This window comes from Hakea prostrata, chromosome 5, assembly GCF_041222555.1.
Source record: "Hakea prostrata isolate BN-2017 chromosome 5, UWA_Hpros_2, whole genome shotgun sequence".
Lineage (NCBI taxonomy): Eukaryota > Viridiplantae > Streptophyta > Magnoliopsida > Proteales > Proteaceae > Hakea > Hakea prostrata.
This window is the reverse complement of record NC_142604.1, coordinates 25030436-25056294: the sequence shown is the minus strand read 5'-3', so window position 1 is coordinate 25056294 and position 25859 is coordinate 25030436. Positions and strand designations below refer to the sequence as shown.

General features: G+C 39.0%; 1 protein-coding gene across 2 annotated transcripts; it reads right to left on the bottom strand.

Annotated features, from left to right (window-relative positions):
• Positions 1–237: 237 nt before the first annotated feature.
• On the bottom strand, positions 238–23542 carry LOC149015741 (uncharacterized). 2 transcript variants are annotated; one of them, XM_089155244.1, is made up of 9 exons: positions 23345–23542; positions 7519–7902; positions 7245–7409; positions 6992–7150; positions 5927–6091; positions 5620–5736; positions 5405–5512; positions 4716–5284; positions 238–2312 (listed from the first exon to the last, which is right to left on the bottom strand). In XM_089155244.1, exons 2-8 carry the CDS (start codon positions 7900–7902, stop codon positions 4838–4840), a joined length of 1545 nt encoding a protein of 514 aa, XP_089011370.1. In that variant the 5' UTR covers positions 23345–23542; the 3' UTR covers positions 238–2312; positions 4716–4837. The 2 variants fall into 2 exon arrangements, with proteins under 2 accessions (XP_089011370.1, XP_089011371.1); XM_089155245.1 differs by having other exon boundaries at positions 238–2305.
• Positions 23543–25859: the final 2317 nt, after the last annotated feature.

The following is a 25859-nucleotide window of genomic DNA, read 5'->3' as shown; positions in this document are numbered from 1 at the left end:
ACCCAAGCTCTCTTTAAGCATTTGAATAGTTTTTTAGTAGAAGAGGATGAATCGATTTAGTTTCATCCGAAGAAGGAAAACAAAACAAAGGCCAAGCCAGTTTAAGAGAGCCTTATCCTTTTCCAATTCAGTTCATTTCCTTAGTTCATTTCCTTATAGATGTGTGACATGTGTTCCACCATCACATTAAATAGTAAAAATCCATTTACCGGTCACATCAATGAACTCTTTGGTGTCATTTATAAATGAATTTCAACTATTTAATGTGATGTTATGACACATGTCACACATATAATTAAAAATAGATGGTTCATTTCCTTGTCAAAAATGGACCTGATAAATTTCCCTCCAAATCTCTTTTGATGGTCCTGTTTGTACGATTCTATTAAAAAAGAGAGGACAATAACAAAAATAAGATTATTTTTATTTATCATCAGACACATTTTTAACTTTTCAACAAACATTTCATTTTCCTTTCCTTTTCTCTTAAACCTTTCTATCCCTTATTTTTTTCTCTACAAAAAACACACTTGCATGAAAAAACAATCATATTCCTGTCTCGATAGTTCCAATAGGGTTACGCAGTCAACCCCATTTTTAAATCGGGTTGCTCTTGACTTGCTATAGCGCGTGGCGGCTGCGAAATGCAATTATTTTCAAGAAAGCTAAAGCGGATCCCAAAGATGTGTTATCATACATTAATAAATGGTGTCATAACCTAAAGCTAAAGCCACCTGGGGCTTTAGACAATGGCATACCCGGATCTCTAAATAGAGATGATAGGGGAATGCAGTTTTTAAAACTACAATCAATAATATCAACAAATCTCACAATCTTATTTTGTACAGGGACAGATAAAGGATACAATAACGAAACAGGATGATGCTGGGGAGTAGCTCAATGCGGAAAGATCATCTACTGCTGGAACAGGAAATACCGATGATACAAGTTTATACCGACAGTTGCTAGGGGGCTAGCTTTGGGAATGAGATTTGCATTAACATACAATTTGCGGCTAGAAGGCATGCTAACAAACTAGGAGCAGGTCTAGGAGTTCTTACCAAAATCAAAAAAAACAATGGCCGTTTGAAACAGTCCAGGACCTACTTTTGTTAGCCTCTAATATAGAGAATATAGAGATTGTCACATCTAATAACCAAGAGGTCATAAACTACACTGCAAGGATGGCTGAAATAGCCTTGTTACAAGAACCATGGGAAGTGTACAATATGTAATCATAGTCACTATTCTATTGTATCAACAAAAAAAAAAAAAAAAAACCATTCCCAGTTGGAGTACAATTCTCTAGTGAATCTACCGACCAAGAAAAAAAAATCCAGTTGTGGAATTAAAAATTACATGGTTTGGTTGTCATGCTCAGGGACGTCAAACAATACGATTTCGACAATGCCGCACACTTTCACTACAGTAAAGAAAATGGATACCCAAAACTAAAATCTTACTACACCATTTAATATCTACATTTACAAGACCTTAACGTAACCCACCGATGCAATACAAAAATGGTATATGCGAATGGTACATATACAAAGTTAAACAGTAGGGTACAGTTGCACTATACGAATGATATACAAACAATACATAAACGGTATAGATAATACAAAAATAATATAAACACTACAAAGCTTTATACAAACGGTACAAAAAACAATGCCAAGCAATTTTATGCAATACTATTATAATATCGCCCTACCGCACCCAAAACCGTTACCATAACGTACAGCAATAGAAACCGTTTTTTAAACGGTTCAAAACAACGATTTTATAGTAGCAGTTTCGTTTTCAGTACCTTAACACCCTTGCCGCACCACCGTAAAATGGATCACTACTATATACTGAAATTTATTTTCTTCCAATTTTCTCTATCCATTGTTATACCAGAAAATTAACTATTAATTTGTTAGATAGAAATGTTCTTTTTGTTTCTTTAATTTTTTTTTTTTTTTACCAGAAAATTCAAAATATTAACACTATCATTAAACTTCCTAACTGTCATTCTTTCTAACTTTCAATCAAGCATGAAGCACGGAGGGTTGCATACCAACCCAAAAACCTACATAGAAATACATTTGCAGATGTTTATCTCATTATGGGAAGGGCTTGGAAGATTACCCACAAAAATCAATATTGGAAAGGCTTCCAAAAAGCCCGAGAATTAGCAAGGAGTCAACAATCAGAAGTTCAACAGTTCTGCAATCAGCCCCCTCCCTCAGTTCAACAGTTCTTCATCTGATGATGTACTGAATTCCAATTGACACCTGCAGAAGCAAATGGAGACCTCGACCTGCACCCTTGCAGAACCCAAATGTAATCAGGAATCGGGTGACACAGATGTAACAAAAAGGAAAAAGATCAAGAATAAAAAGCCAAAAGCAGGATCCACCCATCACAATGAGACATCCCTCAGTATGGAGGAAGTTCTACCACAGCCAATTAATTAATGCTTGTATGGTTAGAAGAACTCACTGATATTCCAGTAGTTGCATTGAAAATTGTTCAAATAATACAGAAACATAATACAGAAACCCTGACCATTGAAAGTAAGACATAACAATGAAAGATTCAAATAACATCAGGGTTAAATTCTCCTTCACCCTTGTGAAGTGATGCTATTGATAATAATCCTGATTTATTAAACTCCCACTCCCTTGTAGTTCATGGACCTAGATCCACCTTCAGTCCTCTAAATGGGCAGGAATAGATCCAATCTGTGAATTTTGCAATACCAATGATGAATTTCTCTGGCACATTTTCCTTTCATGCAGCTTGACGAAGAGAATTTGGGTAGCAGGACCATTGGGACTGAGAACGGAAATGATAAACAATAACTCTCTCATTAACTTATGCAATTCCTTTCTAGTTCGTCATGAACTTGACAAAGAGACTAAAATATGGTTTTTTTTTTCTTCTTCATATTTATAATCACATGCTATCATATCAAGATAGAAAGAAATTCTAAGGTCTATAATAATAAAGACCCAAACCCACTAAAACTATTTGCTAATATCAAAAGGTGTGTTGGAGAATTACAGCTTTTCCCTAAAAATAGAATGGAAATAAACAATGTGGAAAGAACACAATCCCCCCCCCCTCCTGTAGATGCTCAAACACATCTAATAATTTTGGGTACTAACCAATCCTTATGTGTGTAGGCTTATCTGATGAACTAGGAGGAGACAAATGGAGTGTGGGACTGCTGTGGGAAGGGAACATAGACGTTAACTACCCAAAGGATAACTTCTGGAGACCCTACTACAAGCTATTTGGAAAGCAATAAAGACAGCACAACTGAAGCAAATACAACCCCAACAAATCTGGTGGGATGAAGTCATGGCAACATATCTGATCTAAGGAAAAGCGATACAAAATTTATCCCCTTCTCTATTTCCTATTTTCACAAATATTCTACCTATAACTACCAAACTTAAGGTTAATCTAAGAAAGGATATGGCAAAAAATCTGGCTACTTAGTTTAACAAATCATCACATAGGACTCCCCTCTTTAGAGACTATGATTCATAATGGATGTAACTGCAAAACCTTTACCTAATTGAAGTTATCTTTTTTCTTATCAGAAAAAAAAATGGGGATATATGAAGGGCTTCTCTCTTCACCATGGGAGGACAGGGAACTCAGCCGATGGCATCATGTATCAGGGCAGGGAGATTGAGTTCTTTTAGTTATGCATAGCTTCAGAATTATTCATGCTTCATGATTAATCATATTATAAACTCAAAAACACAGTAATGTTCTCTGCCCAAAACACAGTGAGTGACGATAGTACAAACTCAAGAACACATGATGCATTGGTCATGCACAAATTAACAGTTTTCTTTGACATTCAATAATTTTTCAGGAGGCAAAAGAACCCTCATTCCCCAACCCCACCCCTGCTCCACTGTGAATGCATGGGGATGGCACCCACACCGCCAAACAAATGGCCTCAGCAAATGTATGAGATCAAAGTGAGCTTAACAGCTGAATTAGTGGACACTTTTGACATCCACAAGTTATGCGGTGCCAAATGCACTTCTGTTAGACATCTCTACAAAGAGTAAGAATAAATGTCCCAACCAAGCCCAACTAATGTGCAACACATGCTACTACAGCAAGAGAGAAAAGGACAGAGAAGGAAACCAGGTCTCCACATATGCAACACATCATACATGGGTAAGAATAAGCTATGGTAAGTTTAGTGCATCAAAACACTGAACAAATACATGTTCTTATGCTGAGATGGTTAATTCAGGGTGTTGAAATACGAAATGTCTCCACTCCCATGCCCATGCAATGCCTAGAAAATCCAAGACTTCTCAACCTCACCATTTGATGGACCAAGGAAAAGAAAATAAAACTGATTCTAGAAAACATCTATCATTTTTTCCCATAATTTTTCAATGGATCATGGTGTCCTTTCTGAAGAAAGTAGGATAGGATGCCTATGATTCAAGGCAAAACGCATGTCTAGAACCAATGGAAAGGTAGCTGCAACTTGTTCAATGTGCAAAAAGCAACAAGGAACCCTTTAGTTTTTCTACCCCCCACCCCACCCCAGAAAAATAAAAAAAAAAAAAACCCTACTTAAGTAGTATAGAATTGACTCTTTTTTCAACATGGATTATAAGAATATAACCACAGGACTGTGTGAACCACGCCAAAGCAATTAATGAAATAACCAAAGAATATATACTTACAAGGTTACAACAAGTTTCATGCCCTCCACCAGGAAAATCGTGGATTTTTGCTTCCTATAGCAAGTTCGGTTTCTACTGCTTCTACCAGTAATCAAGGAGTAATAACTAATAGCTCCTACTTCCTACCAATCATAATTTCTCCTGAATTGGCCCACACTGGAATTGCCAAACCTTGACGCGGAAAATCTGGGATGATGCGAGTTTGCTGAACCACGTGAACCAGGGGGGGTTAGAGGAGGAAGCTTGGAACTTTTCCAGGGAGATCGAGAACTTGAGGGGTCACCTCCTGCTGTTGAATAGGAAAACTTGTGAACCTTTTTGGCTGGTGTTGCAGGGGACCTCCAACCATGTGCTTTGGATTTTATATTTAGCAATTCCCCTGGATCATCAGTTATCCACCCTCCCCTCCGCTTCGATTTTGTCGATGCAGCAATTTCTATTTCCTCATGCTGGGTGCTTTTCCTTTTGAAGGACCTACCGAGATTATGAGCAGATCTAAATTCAATGTCACTACCTTCCTTGCGAAATCTCTTTCTAGGTGTTGAGAATCCACTGACCCTTTGAGCAGACTGGAGAAACACAAAAGATCCACCCATAAACAGATAAATAAATTATTTTCACTGAAAAAGGATTACTTTATGCACTAATTTATAATAAAAATAAAATAAAATAAAAGGTGTTCAAACCACCTCAGAGTACTTTGTGCATCCCCGTGCAAGATGTCCTTCCTCCCCACATTTGTAGCATACAGTAGGCGAACCTGCAGGATGGGTCTCCCCACGAGGCTTTGCACATCCCTGCATAAATAGCAATACCCTAAGAACCAGTAGCCATCTATTGATACTAGACAACCCATTAAATAAATAATGTAAGTATATTAAGGAAAATGGAAAGTATGATTTACCAATCCAGTGTGCCCAGACTGACCACAGTTATAACAAGAAACAACTCTTGGGCCAGCATCTATAAAATCAGTACAACAGAAATGTCCAAAGGCTTTGCAAGTATAACATTGTATTTCCTGTCCAAGTGGTCCAAGTAAAAGTGATAAATTAAGAAACTTGAACTCTTACTCAGCCCAAAAAAAAAAAAAAAAAAAAAAAAAACTCTATACCATTCCAAGATAACTACTAGAAGGCCTATTACATACTACACAGGGATCTGAAATCCACATAAAAAATAATCAAAGAAATGTCAGAAGATTAATTGACCTTCAGATCATCAGGAGAATAACCATTCCTACAAGAAAACATATCATGCCCAGCATCTCCACATTTTAGACAAATATTTAAGCTCTCTAAACTCTTTTTTTGGTGTTTGTCAGGACAATCCCTTTTACGATGACCTTTTCTTTTGCAGATGTAGCAATATTGACCCTGCAAGACATTGGAACAGATTCGATGGCTGCCCGATTAAATACTAAACAAAACAGTCGCAAGTCAATTCATCATCCTACAGAATTTTTAGTAAAGAAGATTATCAAAGGATCAATTTCTTTTCCTATTCTATTGATTAGGCATTCCAAAACTCCCGACAGAAATCAGGGACTGTCCAGCCTCAGTCATTAAATGAATCTTCTGTTGGTAGCCTTATCATAAGCCACATGGAGGACTTGGCACAAGAAACCCCCTAGTGGATAGGTCCTGGGCCCCCTTTGTTGAGTCAGGTGAATCTTTATCTATGTAAGCCTACATATATGAATGTGGGCATCAAGATGAAATACCCCAAAGCTAGGTACCAAATGGAAAATGCCATCTGGACACCTCACATGCATTCACCTCACTCATTAATTTGGAGTCCCTTCTAAAACCATAGGGCCAGCTATCTCTTAGATTCAAACCTCACATGTTCAACAATAGGAAAGTAGCAAACATAAAGTTTTCTGAAATTTCCAGATGGGGCTGGACCTGCATCACCTCCACAGTCCACCCTTACCACCCTACAGTCATTACATTTTGATACCTTGTGGATTTTTCTTTCTGTTCAGCTCTGTCGTCATAAAACCATGACCAAAAGATCCCTAAAGATCATTAACAAAAGGTAATGATCTTTTAACACCACATTCAACAATTCTAGAGACTAGTTGATCCAACAGCAACTGCTACACTATGTTGATGTTCTTGCACAGTGGTGCTACTAAGCCCATGCTAACCAGGTCTCTAGTTTGGACCTCCTGGATGGTTCTTCACCCCCCCCCCCCCCAAAAAAAAAACCCCTCAATAAAAATAAATTTCATGTTCCTACAGAAGTTGTAGTCAAAGAAGGGTACTGCATACCTCTATGCAGCGCTTCGCATTATGCTCCAAACTCCCACAGATAAAGCATGGTTTTTTCTTCTCCTGTGACACGCAATTCAATGCAGCATGACCTTCCTTGCCACAATTATAGCACTTAGGCCAATCACCTTCAAGAGAATCGAAATACCTCGGGCCTCGCTATTGAAGAAACAAGAAAAAGGGGGGAAACATATTCACTTATAAATCAAGTCAGCTCACAGATTTTTATAACAATAAAAAAAACTCAACTCACAAGAAGCTTCCGTAACACAATATTGTCAGATACTTCAACTTCTTCTTTTCCCATGGATTTAACCGTTTCAACTGACTTTGTGGTTTCTTCTTCCATTTTAACTGATGATACAATTTCCACAGCTTCAGCTGTATCTGCATGGTCTTCTGTACTACCAGTATTCACCTAAAAAAAATATACGACATAAAAACCAGAATCATCAATGCAAATATGCACAATCTAAAACTGAACCATACCCAAGAAAGACTAAAGAGAGAAAAGGAATGAACCTCACATTCCATCCTTCCAGTTTAATGTTCATAATTTTCTTCTTCTTTTTCCTTTTTTTCTTCTTCACCTCAGGCGCTGCCCCCACTGAGTCCACATCTCTACTGTCAGTGGGGCCACACTGACCAGCCGCTACTTCAGCGACTTCACAGGATGATGACGAGAGGTCAATCACCTTAGCAGATTGAACACCCTCACTGGCTTCAAATTCATCAAAACCCTCTCTTCTTTTCCTCTTCATCTCTTGGATTTTTGCTTTTTCAACAATTTGAAGGCTGAGATCTTCATTTGCCTCATCATCATCACTACTGGTCAATACAATTATGGGCTTTTGTAGATCTTCCTCATATTCAAGATTGAGCTTCCCCTTCATCTTGTCTCTCACCACCATCTGCACATACAGCAGAAAAGCAAAATGAATTAAGAGATTACAGAAGCTGAATCTAACCTCCAAGTAGCTCCCATGCCAAATAGATTATAAGCTCATATCAGACCCAAAAAGAGAGAGAGAGAAAGAGACCACCTGCATCTTGATTCCAGGATCTAGAAATCCCCAATCAAAATGGTATCACAAAAGTCATGAATTTCATTTCCAGATTATAGGAAAAATTAACAACTCCATGGAATTGGAAATCTGTTTTACAAATTCATCTATTTAGACGCATTAAATATTAGGGGTGGACTTGCAACAATTGCACATAAATTTCACTTTTTACGTAAAGCTTAGAATCTAATATAAACCAAAATCCATGATAGACTTATCAAGCATTACATTGATGTAATCTTGCAATGCAACCAACAGAGAAAGAAAAAGAACACGGAAAGTTAATACAAAGCAAAAGGGAAGAAGTCAAATTAAAAATATCTATAATATTTACAGATTATAAGTTAAACCATAAGGCTGAAACATCATTAGTATATGATTCAACAAATTCAGGTTTGAACAAAGCATTGTTGAATGACATGAAAACATCCATTGATGTAGGGGAAACCTACAGAATTGGGGTCCAACAAAGGTTGATAGGTAGGTTATTCAGAAGTAAGAAAACCTAAGAGAAAGGTTGTAATCAAGGACCGGAAGCAGCATATATATGATAAGCATGGATATTAAAAGGAAAAAATTTAATGAAGCAATGAACAGAAGGTTTCCTAGCTAAATAAGTAACAACTTATATTGAGTGAGCACATGTTCTTTCACCATCTATAGAATAATAGATGTAGTGCTAGGTCTTAAATATGAAGCGAGGAACAACAAGTGCACACTCTTTGACAATGCACAAAATAATAGGTGCCAAATTAGGTCTTAAATATGAAGCCATGAACAACAAAATAATCAATGCAATAAATCATCAAACCATAATTGGAGCCACAAACAAGCGGGGGAAATAAACCAGAGTTTTATTTTGGGAGGGGTGCTGTGGGGAAATAATATTCATGGATAGAACCAGGTGGAAAAACATACAAGAAAAATGAATAGAGAAGTTCAGACATATTTTAGAGCACCAAGAATAGACAAATGACAATAAAAAGAAGACTTCTAGAAGTAAACCCAATTTTAGGGTTTGGGTTTTGATGATGATTTCCCTAAAATTAAGGGCTCCCCAGAATCTTCCAGAGTCTAATGAATAAGATGGTTAAATTTGGATCCAAGATAAAGAGGCGAACAACAAAACTTATTTGGGAAGACACGAAAATTGTATGGGGTTTAACACACCCAAGATGGAATTTATTTTATAATATGATATATGGGTTGTATCAAACTTCCTAAGGGTGTGGGAAGGTTTTAGGAATGATCTTGGCATAGACTAGGCTGTGGGATTTGGGTAACAGAAAGTGAGAGGATAGTTTTACGGTTTGAACAGAATCTATATGGGCTGGTTTGAGATTCCCAAAATTAACATAGAGCTGGAAGGAAGGGGTTTTAGGGATATGGGAAAGGTTCAAAAAAAGATTGGTGAATTCTTGGATGGAACTTGGGCAATCTTTCGAATCTTTTCTTTCTTTTTCTCTTTCTTTTCTTCTCTTTCTTCTTCTTTTCTTCTCTTCTCTTTTCTGTTTTTCTTTCTTGTAATTCTGCCGCAAGTCTGGAAGAGAGAGAGTGAGCTGTGGGAGAAAGGAAGGGGGGAAAAAGGTGCCGCAAGATCTAAAATGCCCGGGGTGGGTTCCGCAGGGTTTTTTGAAGAGGTGGGGATTGGTTATTGGTGCTACTGTTGGGTACAGAAGGGGTTTTCTTGAAGTTTCTTGGCCTGAAACAGAAGCTAATAGAAGTCCCAGGGTAAAGAGAGAAGAAAAGAAAGAAGAGAGTAGGGCTGGGGTTGGGTATGGGTTCAACCCACTTGATGAAGACTGGCTGGAATTTCTTGCTGGATCGCAGGAAGAAGAGAGAGCTTTGAGAAATCTAAATAACTGCAAGGTCCTACCCAAATAGGACCCTGTTGCACCTTCCTTGGCCGCAATTCTTGAACAAATTTTATTAATCCAATCTAGATACAAAGAATACTAGGCTGTTTATAGCCTTCAAAAGACTCTTTAACACTGTGGGATTCCTGATGTAACCTAGGTTGGACCCCCTAAAATTGGGCCCAAAGACCAGACCCAAAGAAGTTTGCTAAAGCTGACCGAATACCCTAGAGGTATTTTGGTCACTTTCCCTGCCCTTTTAGTGCTGAATATCGGTTCCACTTTTACTCCCCTAGATCCAAGGGTCAGGGATCTAATTGTATAGTTTTATTTTGATTAGTCAATCTTGAGTTATTTGAGTCAGTTGAGTTGGAGTTGGTTGGCTGTGATAAGGTTTGTTGGTTGGTTGTGATAAGGTTCCTTATCCAAAAGGATCTTTATCTTTAGAATTGTTTCCTGTTTCAAAGTCAGTTAAATGAGTCCTTAATTAGTAAGTATTTGTAACTTAGAGTCCAAGCATTAAAGTAATTGGATCCCTATTCGTAAAGGAATCCTAACTTGAGTCTTGAGTAAGTTTGGTTTTTGAAGGCTATAAACAGCCTACAGTTGATGCAAACACTTGGTTTGATTTGATGAGTAAATTTTATTCAAGAAACTGACTGAGAGAGTCGTGGGAACCTAGGATGAGGCCATGTGGAGGAGAGAGAGAGAATTAGGGTTAGTTGAAGGTTATAAAGAGAGGGACAATTGAGTGGAGAGGCATCGAATATTTTATGAGAGCTTTCTTAGGCAGCCATAGGCTGAGGGACACCGTGAGGTGTGGGGGTGACTGGCACCATAGAAACCAAAGTCTATCTTATTAATTCTTGCAACTTTGTATTAATTCTCCAAGATATTATAAGGATCTTATCAACTGGCATCAGAGCTGTAACGATCTAGGGAGGTGAAATGGCTTTGTCTCTGTTTTCTGGTGATGGAAAGGTGCAAGAATGGTTGAATGAAGTCGAATGTTTTTGTAAGCGACACCAAATTAAGCATGAATATTGGCTCGGAATAGCTCTCGAGCATTTGGATGGAGATGCACTTGATTGGATTTATCAGAAACAATGGCGAAACAATGGCCAGAATTCAACTGTTCAATGTTAAAAAACTCGTGAAACCAGAGAATCATTCACAAGTAGATCCAAGAATACTTGCAGCTGAAACTTTGGAGTCGAACGAGAAGATTGACATCGGTGAATCCTCCTGTACTCAAATCGGCTCGATTGGCACTATTCGTATTCCTCCTAGCATTGAGAATAGCTGGATTTGTTGCAGGGAAGCTTTGATAGAGTCTTCTACAGCAAAGGAAGAAGAAGTCGAAGTCGCTGGAATTGGAGCGATGATGGAGCCACCACGCTGGAACAGAGGGGAAATTGATTGGATGGCGCGGGCTCCGGCGAAGCCTCCGTGGATGGGGGCGATGACGATGGAGGGAGTCTCGTCGACGTCGTGGAGTGGAAAACGAACGAAAACGCTTGGTGGAAACCAGCAGGCGGCGGCGACAAACTCTGCTCGCAAAAATGGGAGAAGACGATGGTGGGGTTGGAGGGTTTTTAGGGTTGGTTTGGTTCACCCCATACCGGGTTTTGGGTTGGTTTCACCCCTTAAGAGCACAGGTTCTTCTAAATTGGGCCCAACTACAGTACACTTATCCTCCCACATAGGGCCCAAACGAACCAAATATAAAGATTGGGCCGCCTGGTTCCCAAAGAAACCTCCTTGGGCCCAACCTATCTCTTTAACCCCAAGCCCATCACATTTTATTAACCCATATTTCTTAATCTATTCCATTTTCAAGACCCAAAGCCCAATCCAGCCCATCAAACCAACGTTCCACCCATTTATCTTAAGCCATAGTTTGTATTTGGACCCCACCCATTTAACACATCTATCATGGGCAAACAAAAAAAAAAAAACAAAAAAAAGAACAAAACCCAAACAAGAAAACAAACCAAAAAAAAACAACAACCAAATATAAAAACCCCCCCACCACCAACACCACAAACACAACAAAAAAAAAAACACCACCCCACACAACACTCACATTACAAGCCATAGTTTGTATTTGGACCCCACCCATTTAACACATCTATCATGGGCCTGGCTCGTTTTGTTACCCCAAAGTCCACTTCTTCTGATTTTTAATTTGGGCCCAATTAACTCAAACAGACCAAGGCTCAACCCAAGGCTCAGTTCAAACCAACGATACACCAAACCAGCGGTCCCACCGAGCCAAGAAGAGGAAAATCCATCGTCTTCAACCTCTGGACTGCATAATGGAAAGGGAGGCGGCAACGTTGGGGCTGCAGCGACTGAGGGGGAGATGCAATGCTCCATTACGGCGAGTGAAACCCTCATCCTTCGATTAACATCCAGTGCAATTCGGGCTTCCAATCATTCAGCTCTTCCAACAGCAGCACTATTTACTGAGGTGTGACCTGCATCAACGGCGCTTGGACTAAAAAATATGCAGGAGCACACCATTGTTCGGCATATTGTGCATTGTTCCCTTGGTTTTTCACTGAGAATGTTTCTTGAGTTGCATCATCTTCTTCAACCTCGCAGAATCGAGACGGCACGCAGGCTTCGTGAGAGTTGCAGCGGTGCGATGGGGATTGATTTCGTTGCCGGCGGAAAAATAAAATTTCCAACCAAGTGCTTCGCTCCAAGTCTGATTTTGGGCAGTGGGTGTGTTATTCAGCCTGGGAGGATGATGTTGAATTATTACGGTGATGTGGCACCATCACACGACTAAACTTCAACAATTCCATCACCTTGAGGACAAGTTGATTTTCGAGGGGCCGGCAGTGTTAGGACCCTAGGATGAGGCCATGTGAAGGAGAGAGAGAGAATTAGGGTTAGTTGAAGGTTATAAAGAGAGGGACAATTGAGTGGAGAGGCATCGAATATTTTATGAGAGCTTTCTTAGGCAGCCGTAGGCTGAGGGACACCGTGAGGTGTGGGCATGGTGGGAGATCTCGCTCTCGAGCGAGATCTCGCTACCATGAAAAACCGAGATCTCGACCATCTCGGCGAGATCTCGGTCGAGATATGCCATTTTTTGGGTCAACTCGGTATCCCATCTCGGTGGGTTTCAGGGTCCCAGTTAGGCTAAAACTCGGTATTTAGTCTATTTGATGCCTTTTGAACACACTAGTGGCCTTGGATTTGTGAGAAAACAGCCCTAAGTATGATTTCTAAGTCTACCCATATTGTGAAACCGAAATGCTCTATGATTAGAGAATGCAATGTTATATAACATATAATATAAAACCATTAATGCTATAGGATTAGAGAATGCAAGGTTATATAACATGTAATATAAAACCTTAAGGCATATAAATGAAAATCATGTGTATCAAATACATTAAATAACTTCAATGTCATCAAGATAACATTCATATGAGTATTACAATCTTAACTTTCGAGAATAGAATGATAAAAGTATACAACCGTTAGAAGTTTTATATAAGTCATTAACGCATAAGTTCATAAGACAAGTAGAGGATGATTGAGCTTTCTTTGATGTTGTAGATGTGCTAAGAGTAGTTGCAAGTGAAACTTTGGCTGAAATCTACAAAAAATTTGGTAAAAAATGAGAGTTCCAGCGAGATATGGCGAGATTTGGGGCGAGATATGGCGAGATTTGGGGCGAGATATGGCGAGATATGGTGAGATATGGCGAGATATGGCGAGATATAGCGAGATATGGCGAGATCTCGAGCGAGATATCCCATCTCGCAGATCTCGCCCTTGATCTCGTCTCGGTTTATGAAAAAACCGAGATATCTCGCGAGATCTCGGCGAGATCTCGCGAGATCTCCCACCATGGGTGTGGGGGTGACTAGCACCATAGAAACCAGAGTCTATCTTGTTAATTCTTGCAACTTTGTATTAATTTCCAAGATATTATAAGGATCTTATCAAAGACATTGAACCAAACACTTGGGATGATCTCGTCTCGGTTTATGAAAAAACCGAGATATCTCGCGAGATCTCGGCGAGATCTCGCGAGATCTCCCACCATGGGTGTGGGGGTGACTAGCACCATAGAAACCAGAGTCTATCTTGTTAATTCTTGCAACTTTGTATTAATTTCCAAGATATTATAAGGATCTTATCAAAGACATTGAACCAAACACTTGGGAATAAATGTCAGAGTTGTTGAGCCAATTACTTTTCCCACAAGAACATCAAGTCAAGCGACACCAACCATTCCCCTACTCCCAAAAACTCAGTAAGTTTGATAGAAGAGATCAGCAGGATTGGTACAAAAAAGCATGAAACATGGATTACCATATTAGCCACATCAAGCCTTACTACATTCAAAATTATAATCAAGAGGTACACATCCATCGAAGGACTGTACATAGAAGGGCCACCACCACCAATTCTCCTTCAAACTTTTCACAACCTCCTAGAACAGAGTACAACAAGGGATCCTACACCAACAAGGATTACTTGGCTCATGAATATCCTCAAAGAAGGGGAGATACAGCCTCCCAAAGCCCTAAACCAGTTCTTGAAGAGGTCCTTTGTTCACCTCTAGAAGTAGCCACTGAAGATGAAGCCTTGAACAAGCCACCAATTCTTGAAAAGTAGACTGACATAGACAAAGCCAAGACAGAGGAGGCCCTAGCCCATGATGCTAAGGTCCTAGCAACCAAAGAAGAAGTCGAGGCACCCACTCCACCAGAGGTGACAGATATCAGGCCCATACCAGCACCATTCCCATGCCAACTAGACCTCTTTTGAGTCTCCCATTTCTTGGTGAAGACACTACACACCTCAAAGCTAAAGCTATAGTTATGATAAAGGTGTTGCAAAGAAAGGCTCACAAGGCATGACCATCGATTGGATCCTTCTTCCCAGGGCCCACACAGGCTCCTAGAATTGAAGATTTCACTGCCACCAATCCAATCTCACCAAGGTTCTGTTAAGGAAAGGTGCAGGCAGCTTCACATCTGCTACTTCCTCCCCCACTGCAAGATGAGAGAACTTCACATGGAAGCCCTTCAAAGGGTTGAGTCTCATTCGCATGACAAGCATATTCATTAGGAGATGAATGTTTTAAAGAAGGGAAGAACTGATGTAACCTAGGTTGGACCTCCTAAAATTGGGCCAAAAAACCAGACCCAAAAAAGTCTCTTAAAGCTGGCTGAATACCCTAGGGGTATTTTGGTCATTTCCCCCTAACCTTTTATGGATGAATATGGGTCCACTTTTACTACCCTCGACCCCAGGATCAAGGATCTAATTTTAGATTTTTATTTGGGGTTGGTCAATTCTGAGCTACTTGAGAGTCAGTTGAGTTGGAGTTGGTTGGTTGTGATAAGGTTTGTTAATTGGTTGTGATAAGGTTCCTTATCCAAAGGGATCTTACCTTTAGAGTTGTTTCCTGCTTGGAAGTCAGTTAATTGAGTCCTTAATTAGTAAGTATTTGTTACTTAGAGTCCAAGAATTAAAGTGGTTGGATCCCTATTACTAAAGGAATCATAACTTGAGTTAGTTTGGTTTTTGAAGGCTATAAATAGCCTAGAGACAATGTAAACACTTGGTTTGATTTGATGAATAAATCTGATTGAGAAAATTGACAGAGAGGGTCGTGGGATCCCTAGGGGTGACCCGCAGAGGGGTTTGTGTTATTGAGTCTTCAATTCTAGTTCTTCATCTTCTACTTCAAGCATTCACACTACAATTCCAGCAAGCTTTGTTAGTCTACAAGTAAGAATAGTCCCTCTCCCTATTGCCCTAACTTAGAATTAGAAAGCTGCCCCACCCCTATCGCACACCTTCCCTGCCGTTCCCTTCAGTTTCAGCCAGCTTCTAACCCTCCCCCCATCCACTGTAGCCCTCCCCTTTTCCTTCTTCTTCCCTGCGTTACAGCACAACCCCTCCCCAGTTCTACCTTGATTCCAAGCTCTTTAGATCCCTTTCAACATTCCGTAGGATCACCCTAAGCTATAGAACCTATTCCCACAAGTATTTGCGCAATCAGCCCTTCTTACACCAATCTGGAAAATTCTGCAACTCATCTTCTTCATTGAGATTTTCTGCAGAATTTTCAACCCTTAAAATGGATCAGTTTCAGATCTGAGTCCCCAAGTGCAGCCATTGTTTGAGCCTTAGAATAACCCCAAAACCCCCTGTTTCAGTCTTACTCTTTCACTGGACGTTCCTGGGCTAACCTTAAGTCTAGGAAAATTAGCTAATTACCCCCAACCCCAGACCCAGGTTACATCAATTCCTTAACAGACAAAGATCCCACCACATAATCTTGACTCTTGAATTGGCATCTAACAATTAAAGACACATGTTGAAAATAAAAGACTGACTAACTTAAGACTCTATCTAAGAAATCTCACTTGAAAAAAAACTCCCAGGGACACTCAACCAAGACAACTTCTAATTAATAGTAAACTCTTAAAAGATAAGATCCCTCCTAAAATATAGAACCCTCTTTATACAAGAGTCTTATCTTATCCACAATCTGACCAATTCAAACACAACTCAAGTTAAGAAATAAAAACCAACACTAACTCTAGAAAATAAACTTGGAAATCATTCCAAATGATAAAAGAGGGCTGAAATGCCCTAAATACCCCTACTAGGGAGTTTGGCCAGCTCAAGCGAGCTTCTTGGAGCCATCTAGTGGGCCCCACTTAGAGTTCAGTTAGGGTGTGTGTTTGTGTTCACATCAATTCTAGAGTTCGGCCAGGGGGGGTGTTTGTGTTCACATCAATTCTCCCCTTCTTGAAAGCATTCATCTCCTGATGAATGTGTTGATTGAATTCTCCAGAAATCCCTAATGTAGACTCATCCTCTTGTCAATTAGACATCAAAAATGCCTTTTTGTATGGAGATTTGACTAAAAAAGTGTATATGGAGCAACATTCTGGATTTGTTACTTGAGGGGAATTCTACAAAAGTATGTCAACTTCACATGTCAATCTATGGACCGAAACAATCTCTAAGAGCATGGTTTGAAAAGTTCAGTTCAGTATCATTTGAAGTGGGATTTTCTTAGTGTCATTCGGATCATTCTGTCTTTGTAAAAAAGACAATGAATGGAATTGTGTTACTCATTGTTTATGTGGATGACATAATTGTTTCTAGGAGTGATAATGCAATTATTGATGAAGTGAAGAAATTTTTGAGTACTAGTTCCAAATAAAGGACTAGGGGCATTTGCAGTATTTTCTTGAAATTGAAATTCTTCGGAGCATTCACAGAATTAACCTTTTCCAACCAAAGTACGTGCTGGACTTGCTAACTAAAACTAGTTAAGCCTGTTGATACAACCATGGACCCTAATATCAAACTCACTAAGGACGGAGAAGAGGATTTTGCAAACCTTCAATGATACAAATGGTTGGTAGGAAAGCTTATATATCTTATTGTGACTCATCCAAACTTGTCGTATATTGTAGGTGATGTTAGCCAATTCATACACTCACCTAAGAAGCCTCACTAGAATGTCGTGATGCGTATCTTACAATATTTGAAGACAGCTCTAGGAAAAGGGCTTGTGTACAAGAGAAAAGCACATCTGAAGCTGTGTGTTTATTCAAATGCAAATTAGGATGGGTCACAAGATGATTGGAGGTCCACCACAGCTTATTGTACTTTTCTTGCAGGGAATTTGGTCACCGGGAGGAGTATGAAGCAAATTACTATAGCTCAGTCTAGTGCAAAGACAGAGCATCATTTTATGGCTCACATGGTGTCAGAATTTTTTTGGGTCAAGTCCTTCCTGAAAGAAGTTGGTATTGAAGTTGAAGAGCCAGTTTTGTGATAATCAAGCAAAGATCTACATCGTCAGTAATCCAGTGTTTCATCAGAGGACCAAACATGTTGAGGTGAATTTGCATTTTGTGTGAGACGCAGTTATGAGAGGAGTGATAACTACACCCCATGTTGCTTCTGCTAAACAAGTTGGAGGTATCTTCACTAAGTCCTTACCTGGTCCAGCTTTTGTGGAAGGAACCGCAAGCTATGAGTTTGTGATCAATACTCTCCAGCTTGAGGGGGGTGTTGCAATTCTTGTGTGATAGAAAAGGACGGTCAGAAATCTTGGAGAACAAGCTCACTAGCCTTGTTACAGAACTAGAAAGTTTAGGTGCTCTACAAAATTAGAAAGTGAAGATTCTGTCACTAATTTTCTAGCAGGTTGCATTTCCTTTTTTAGAATAGATTTAGGCCTTTAGCAAGCTGGTGTTTATTTTTAGAATGTATCTAAAACTAGTAGGTTGATGATTTGAACACAAAGACCCCACGGCCAAAACCTCAAGTGGGGCCCTCAGGATGGCTCCAAAAAACCACCATGACCTAGCCAAACCCCTAGTTGGAGGTATTTTGGGCATTTTACCCCCTTTTTAAAATTTTAGAATTATTTTCAAAATTCTAGTTGAATTTAAATTAGTAAGTCGAATTAAGTTTGGTTTGGTTTAGAGAACTTTATTTTGATTCAAAGTTACTTAGTTGAGCCCTAAGTTATCTTAAATTAGTACGTGCTTATTTAACTTAGCATGTGTTTTTTAGTAGATTTCAAATCCAGGGTTGATGTCTTTAAGTAATTAGATTCCAATTTAAGAGCTTTGGTCAAGTGGTGGGATCCTTGACTACTAATGATTCCCACCCAAGTAAGAGTCTTTGAAGGCTATAAATAGACAAGCATTCTATGTAATTTTTCAGTTTTGGATTGAATAAAATTAAAGTTGTGTGAGACACAGGATTGTGGTTCTCTTTGGGAGAGCCATGGCTTTTTGTAGAGTTCTTCATCAACAATCAACTTCAAGTTCCAGCATCTTCTTCAAGCCTCCATCATCTTCTTCAACTCTCACTGCAGCCTATCTTCAACAGCAATCCCAGCCCCTTCCTAACGCCCTCCTTCTTCTTCTAGACCACCCGCAAGCTTCTCCTCACCTCCCCACATACCTCTTCTTTATTTTCCAGAAATTTTCTGACTTTTTTCAGACCCTAAATTCAAGGTCAGATCTACGAAAATCTAACCCTTAGATCTGCCCCCAGACTTTAGGAACATTATTCCCCTAACCCTAGTGACCTTCCATCCTAATTTCAACCCGATTGGACCAAGAGTCCTAAGCCAAGAAAGAAACCTAATTTGAACAATAGCCTTCAAGGATTAAATCTGAAGTTGTAAAACAACAAAATCAGAGTTAGTTCTAGCCTAACCAAACCCTTGACTCATTCCATACTCAACCCTAGAAGCCTTAAAACACCCAAACCCTGGTTTTTTGACATGTTTGTTAAGACTTCAGATCTGAGTTCACATTACAGCAGGGTTTTAGAATAATAAAATACCCTATAAACCCTAGGAAAACCATTCTCTTTTGCTGGAAATTCTTGGGCAGCCCTTAGATTTAGGAAAATTCCACTACCACCCTTAACCCTAAATCTGGGTTTACATCAGCTGAACTCCCATCGATTTTGGGTTTGGTAGGGCTGTAATATTCAACTATAATAAAGGAACTTGAGGACAAAGACGATGCTATAGCAGAATCGTTTCTGCCTCCTCTTCTTCTCTTCTTTAGTTCCCCTATTTCATCTTCTCATCTATGGCTGCACCTCAATAGGAGATTCTGGTTTTGTCATAAATGTCTTCAAGAAGGGGAGAGCTAATGTGAACACAAGGACCCCCACTAATCAAAACCCTAAGTGGGGCCCCAAGATGGCTCCAAGAAGCCACCCTAACTTGGTCGAACCCCTATTTTGAAGTATTTTGGGCATTTTGCACCCACGCCCCTAATTCCAAATTTATTTCCAAAATATTTCAGAAATTTATTTGAATTCAAATACCTGAGTTAAGTTGAGTTTGGTTTGGTTTAAGGAGTTCTATTTTGATTCAAAGTTTTATCTTAAATTAGCATGTGCTTATTTAAGTTAAAGTCTACTTATTAGCATGTGTCTTTAGTAGATTCCAAGTCAATTTAGGAGTTTTTTGGTCAAGTGGCAGGCTCCTTGTCTATTAAGGATTCCCTCCCAAATAGAAGTATTTGAAAGACATAAATAACCAAGCATTCTATGTAATTTTTCAGTTTTGATGATTAACAAAGTTTATTGTGTTTGAGGACCCGGGTTCCTAGTTTAGGGGGGCCCGGGTGAATAAACAAGTTTCAGCAGCTTACAAATAATCATCAAGCAGTCATTCAAGCAATCACAACAGCCCAAGTAAGTTCAAGCCGTCCCCACCCTTCCTCTAACCTGTGAACCTAGGATTTCCCCTCCCCCTGCTGCTGCACTGCAACAGCAGCATCCCCCACCCTCCACGACTCCCTTGACCACCTCCCCTAAGCCCCACAAACCACCCAGCCCCTCCCCCACTGCCCTAGCACCTTTAAGTCTCCTAACGCCTCCTGCTACCTATGGCACCCTTAGGACCCCTTCTCCTGCAGAATTCAAATCCCAGCCCCTTAAACCTCCCTTTCTTCTCCTTTAGGGTTGCACCACCCTTTAGGAATTAAACCTGCAGTGCATCCCTTAGTTAGACCTTGTTTTCTCAAGTTTCTAAAAATCTTGCACTTCATCTCCTTCACCTAGAAATTCTGCAACTTATCCAACTTTTGAAAAACCCTAACTTTATTATCTTCAGACCTACCCAAGCCTTTGAATCACTGAAATTCAGTTCAGAATCTATAGAAACCGAAAGGGTAGAGCTTATCCTATCCTAACCGCAATACCTAGAAACCCTAGTTTTCTATTTTTGTTCAAATTTCAGATCCATCACTACATTACAGCAGAGTTTTAAAGTACTAAAACACCCTATAAACCCCTAGGATTTTCATTCTTCATTTCTGGAATTCATGGTCAGACATTAAATTTAGGGAAATTACTCAAATACCCTTAGCCCTATATCTGGGTTTGCACCACCTTCATTGCCTGGAGAGCTCTTAAGTATTGCCTCCGTTGACCAAAAAAAAAAAAAAGTATTGCCTCCCAGTCAAGCCTTCCTTGTCCACCGGCACCTTAACATTAACCTAACTGTATCCTATGCTAGAACCATAGTACAAGATTTTGCAAAATTTCAGCAAATTTCGGTAGTCACCAAAATGAAATGGATGTCTAAATTCGAAACTGCAAAGTTTCGCCGAAACAGTAATTCCGGTGAAATTTCAAAATTTTCAATAATTTGGAATGTTGGTGACACTTTGAAAATTCCGAATGGTTGTACCGTATGGGGCTTATGGATATAGATATGGTGGGGCATATAGTGGTTTATCAGTTAATTCTAGCAGCATGTCTGCATATGGGTATGGGGATGGATCAGATGCATCATTTGTGGACTCCATCTTTGGATATCCATTAGGATCATCACAGCCAGTTATGCCAATTAAGCCACCGGGTTATAGTCCATGGTCGTATGACACAACCCTAGGGGTACGATATCTACTTTATGTTGATGATGCTGCCTATAGAAGGGCAATGACCAACTATATGGTTAACTTCATTCATAACATGTCATGACCTACTGATGTCGAGTATTCAAAGTACTCCTTCATGACCCAAGGGACGGATACAATCCAACACATACTTCTATATTGAATTCTACTTGTATTTTTTGTTTCATTTTAATGAAATTCTTGGTGTTATGTTGCATATTATTCATCTTTACAATTGTAAAAATGCATGTTTCAAACTTTCAGATTCGCCCACATATAACCAAGTATGTGCCAAGCAAGAACACCACATTAGGCTAGGTTTAAGGCAAAAATAACACTTCCATTGTGTCTATTGGCCTCAAGTTAGATTGGACACCAAAAAGCCAACCCAAAACAACATAACCCCCCCCCCGGCTGAAATCTACCATCAAGATCTAGTACAATTTTCCACCAAATTTCACCGAAATTTTGGTGTTTCGCCATTTTTGTCCAAAGTCAAAATGGAAAAACAAAACGAAATTTCAAATATTGGCTGGAACAACCCCAAAGATTTAGACCACCTCCTCTTCTCCTATCGTTTCTCTCACTCCTTATGAGGCAAAAGCCATCATTTCCATTTGGCCTCACTCCAGAAGCTCCTATGGTTTCTCTAGAAATTGGAATTCATCTTATAGACATTTTGCAAGATCTTCCATTTGCAATATTGTAGGCAGATTGGTGTTCAACACCTTGATCTCTCACCTTTGGTGGGAGTGGAACCTTAGGAGATGGACCTCCAAATCTAGATCCATAGACTTGATGTAGAGAGCCATCTGCTTTGAAGCTTCAGCTAGATTGCAAACTCTCCCCCATCCCCCAGTTTTGGCTCCAAGGAACATGCTTATCATTGTCTCCCAGGGTTTAGGATCCTTTTTATTGCCTTCTATTGTAATCTTCCCTCTTCCCCACTTCTCTCTCTCTCTCTTCTACGTTCTTTTTTTTCCCCCACTCTGGGGCTTTGGTTAATGATTATTTCATTCATCCAAAAAAAATTAAAAAAAGCAAATAATATGAGTTAGATATGTACCCAAATTAAATGGCTAGAAATCAATAAACAATTGCAAAAATCAGGCAGAAAATAAGATACGTATGGCAATGAGCAGGAAATATGAGTTTAATATGGCTACCAAATAAGAAATAATACTTAATAAACAAAGTAATAGCATTCTCTAGCCCAATTTTTTTATCAAAGAGATACTTAAACAACATCCATCATATAATTCATGAAATACACAAAATAAAGATCATGTCATAATGTCAGTAGATTTGAATTGGAATCCGTGGAATCAGCAGAATCAAATTCTGGATTCTGCTTGGCTCTGATATATAACGTTCAACCTGATTTTAGTGATTTTGGCTGATTTTGCAATTGGTTCAACGTGAATTTGAATCAGACAGCTGATCTTGTGGCTGAGCCGACCTTTCTTTTCTTTCTCTCCGTTCCAATTGAAAAGAAATCCTTCATCACAATGTCAAAATAGTTCTGATAAAAAGCAATAAAAATCCAGTCTTTTCCCCAATCTCTAGGCAAAGCTTATCTTCATGAAATTCTGCCTTGTGAAGAGACAACAGAACCCGGTTAAAGAAAGGTGGGTGGGATGAATTCACTACTCAGTACTCATTGAAGTATGAAATAACGGTAGGTCCCTTAGTCCCTGTCTCTATTACTTTCTCGATTCGTAACCAACAACGCGTTCACACACTATACATCATGGATATAAAACTTAGTAATCGATGGATAACCCATATCGACTACGGATTGCGCATATATTTGGCTGTATCAGGTTGATTCGATTTAAAATATCAGTTATGGAAAAACAACAAAATACGAACAGAGAAGGATCCATATAAAGAGGAAAAACACAACTGATAAATTTCGGGAAAAGACGAAAACAAGAAGAGTACTATGAGCATAGAAGAACCCTAAAGGGAAAAACAAATTATTTCACTGACCTGGACGGCTCTGCTTCTCGCAATCCGATTAACAGGAGACGCCGAGACGAAGAAAATGGAGGGAATCTAATTTGGATGAACCGATCACCGGATATATAGAAGATAATGAAGAGATATCCCTTTCTGAAGTACAGCGGCTAGGTTGAAGGTTCGTCCAGGGAAAAGACGCAGTTTGAACTGCCGACCGATTTTTACTACGAGTTTTCCACTTTTTACCCTTTTGATTGACAAGAATACCCTTGACATATATATTTACGGGTAATTTTCATCTGGACCCTGAGGTTTGGTCCAAGCCACTTTTAGTCTGAAAAAAAATTCTCTTTGCATATGGCTCTCTGAGGATTCTCAAAATGACTATTTAAGGACAAATCATAATTTGATGACCAAAATACCCTTATAGTGCAATGGTCAAGATTGTACCATTTATGTCATTTCGATCTAATGGTTTATATTAAAAAGATAAATTATAATTGTAATTTTAACCTTTTTATTTTATATTGAAGGGTTTTAAGAATTCAAATGTACAAACTTATACCCTTTGATTAAAACTCAAACAGTGGAAGAAGCCATTTACGACATCAATATACACAGATGGCATGTGATTACTCTTTATCAAGAATAGAAAATAAAAAGGCAAAGGACGGGAACTCACAAAAGGTGAACAGAATACCTGCTTTGCTAGCATGCGTGATCTCCTCATTTTTTGCTTTTCGCTTCTGATCTGGAGTTCGGCTTGAAAGGTATCCTCGTTATCCTGTCTTTTCTCTCAGAAACCCTCATTTTCTAAACTTAAATAAGCAACCTTTTTCCTTCTCCAATCTTACAATCCATTTCAAGTTAAAACCATTTCTACTTTCTCAAAACCAAATTTATCAACAATATCCTGGTTCCCGGATCTTGAAGCTTCTGAACTACGACTCATCTTCAAAGATTTCGATGAACTCATGGGATCTATCTCACCTCCATTACGAGTCAAACCAAATCCAGAAGTTGAGGTTTTCCATTTCCACTCTCTATCCTGAATCAACTAAAGCCGTTCGAGCGTTTGAATAGAAACCGTAATCAATACATCGTAAGAGCTCGATTTTGCCGCTAGTTTCGAAATATAATTTACCTATCCTAGTTTTCACCTGACAATGCCGGAACACGTTCGTATAAAACCGGGTTAGAAGCATCTTTGGAAGAAGAACTTTGACTTTGGATACCGTTCTGCAATTTCCGTTAGGGTTGCATCTTTTTCCTTAAAAGGTGAAAGAAGAGTATAAGAATCTCAAAAGGAACAAGAGAGATAGAGTGAAAGAAGAGTAAGAAAGGGAAAATGGTGGATTTGCAGAAGGGATTTCCTTTACTTATTGAACAATACAATGCTCTGTTGAAGAAGAATTTTCTGCTCTCATGGAGACACAGGAGATCTACGTTGATGCAAGTATTTTCGTCTCTCTTCTTCGTCTTTCTTATCTTCGCCATCGATAAAGCCATTAGAAATCGATTCTCTTTTACCCTTTAATTAATGGCTTTTTTTTATTTTGTAATGGGAATGGGATTGCATTGAGTTTTAATCAAAGGGTATAAGTTTGTAAATTTGAATTCTTAAGACCCTTCAATATAAAATAAAAATATTAACAATTAAAATTTGCCTTTTTAATATAAACCGTTAGATTGGAACGACATAAATGGTACAATCTTGACCATTGCACCATAAGGGTATTTTGGTCATCAAATTATGATTTGTCCTTAAATAGTCATTTTTAGAATCCTCAGGGGAGCCATATGCAAAGAGATTTTTTTTTTCAGACTAAAAGTGACTTGGACCAAACCTCAAGGGGTCCAGATGAAAATTACCCTATATTTACCTTGGTATACTATTAAAATCTCCATTTATGGATTTTTATCTGCTCCAACGCTAACAAGCTCCTGTTTAAGTTGGATTTTTATTTGCCGCAGCTGCCACATGCTTGCGCTTGCTATTTAAGTTGGATTTTTATTTGCCGCAGTTGCCACCAGTGGTAATTGTGATACGTAATCAAAATAGGATTGAACGGTTGAGAATAAAATGGATGGGGTTTACTTGTAAATATTATTTTTTATTTACATTTTTAGGGGGTTAAAGTTTATTAATTTATAAAATCAGACCCTTTCCCAAATCCCCATTGCTTTCTTTTTTTTTCTTCATCAATTGCTCCATCTAATACTAAATCTCTATTTTTCAAACCCAAGTTGAAGACGGTTCTTGTTGGGGTGAAAAATGTTCTCTTAGCTCCTTGGTTCGTTCTTGATCTGGATCTGGTTCCTAAGACTAAAACAATGGTGAGAGTGGGCTGTCTTTGGGGATGGAAAGCCACCTCCAATAATTAAATCAGTCCAAGTAAGAAAACCAGAGACTCCTCTTGAGGAATAAATGCTTGAGGAGACGAAGGAAGGAATGTTTTTCAAGAATGATTATAGAGGAGTAATGGCTAGAGTGTTCAAGTCTTACCATTGCCCAAGCATTGTGTTGGGTTATATAGCTGATCCA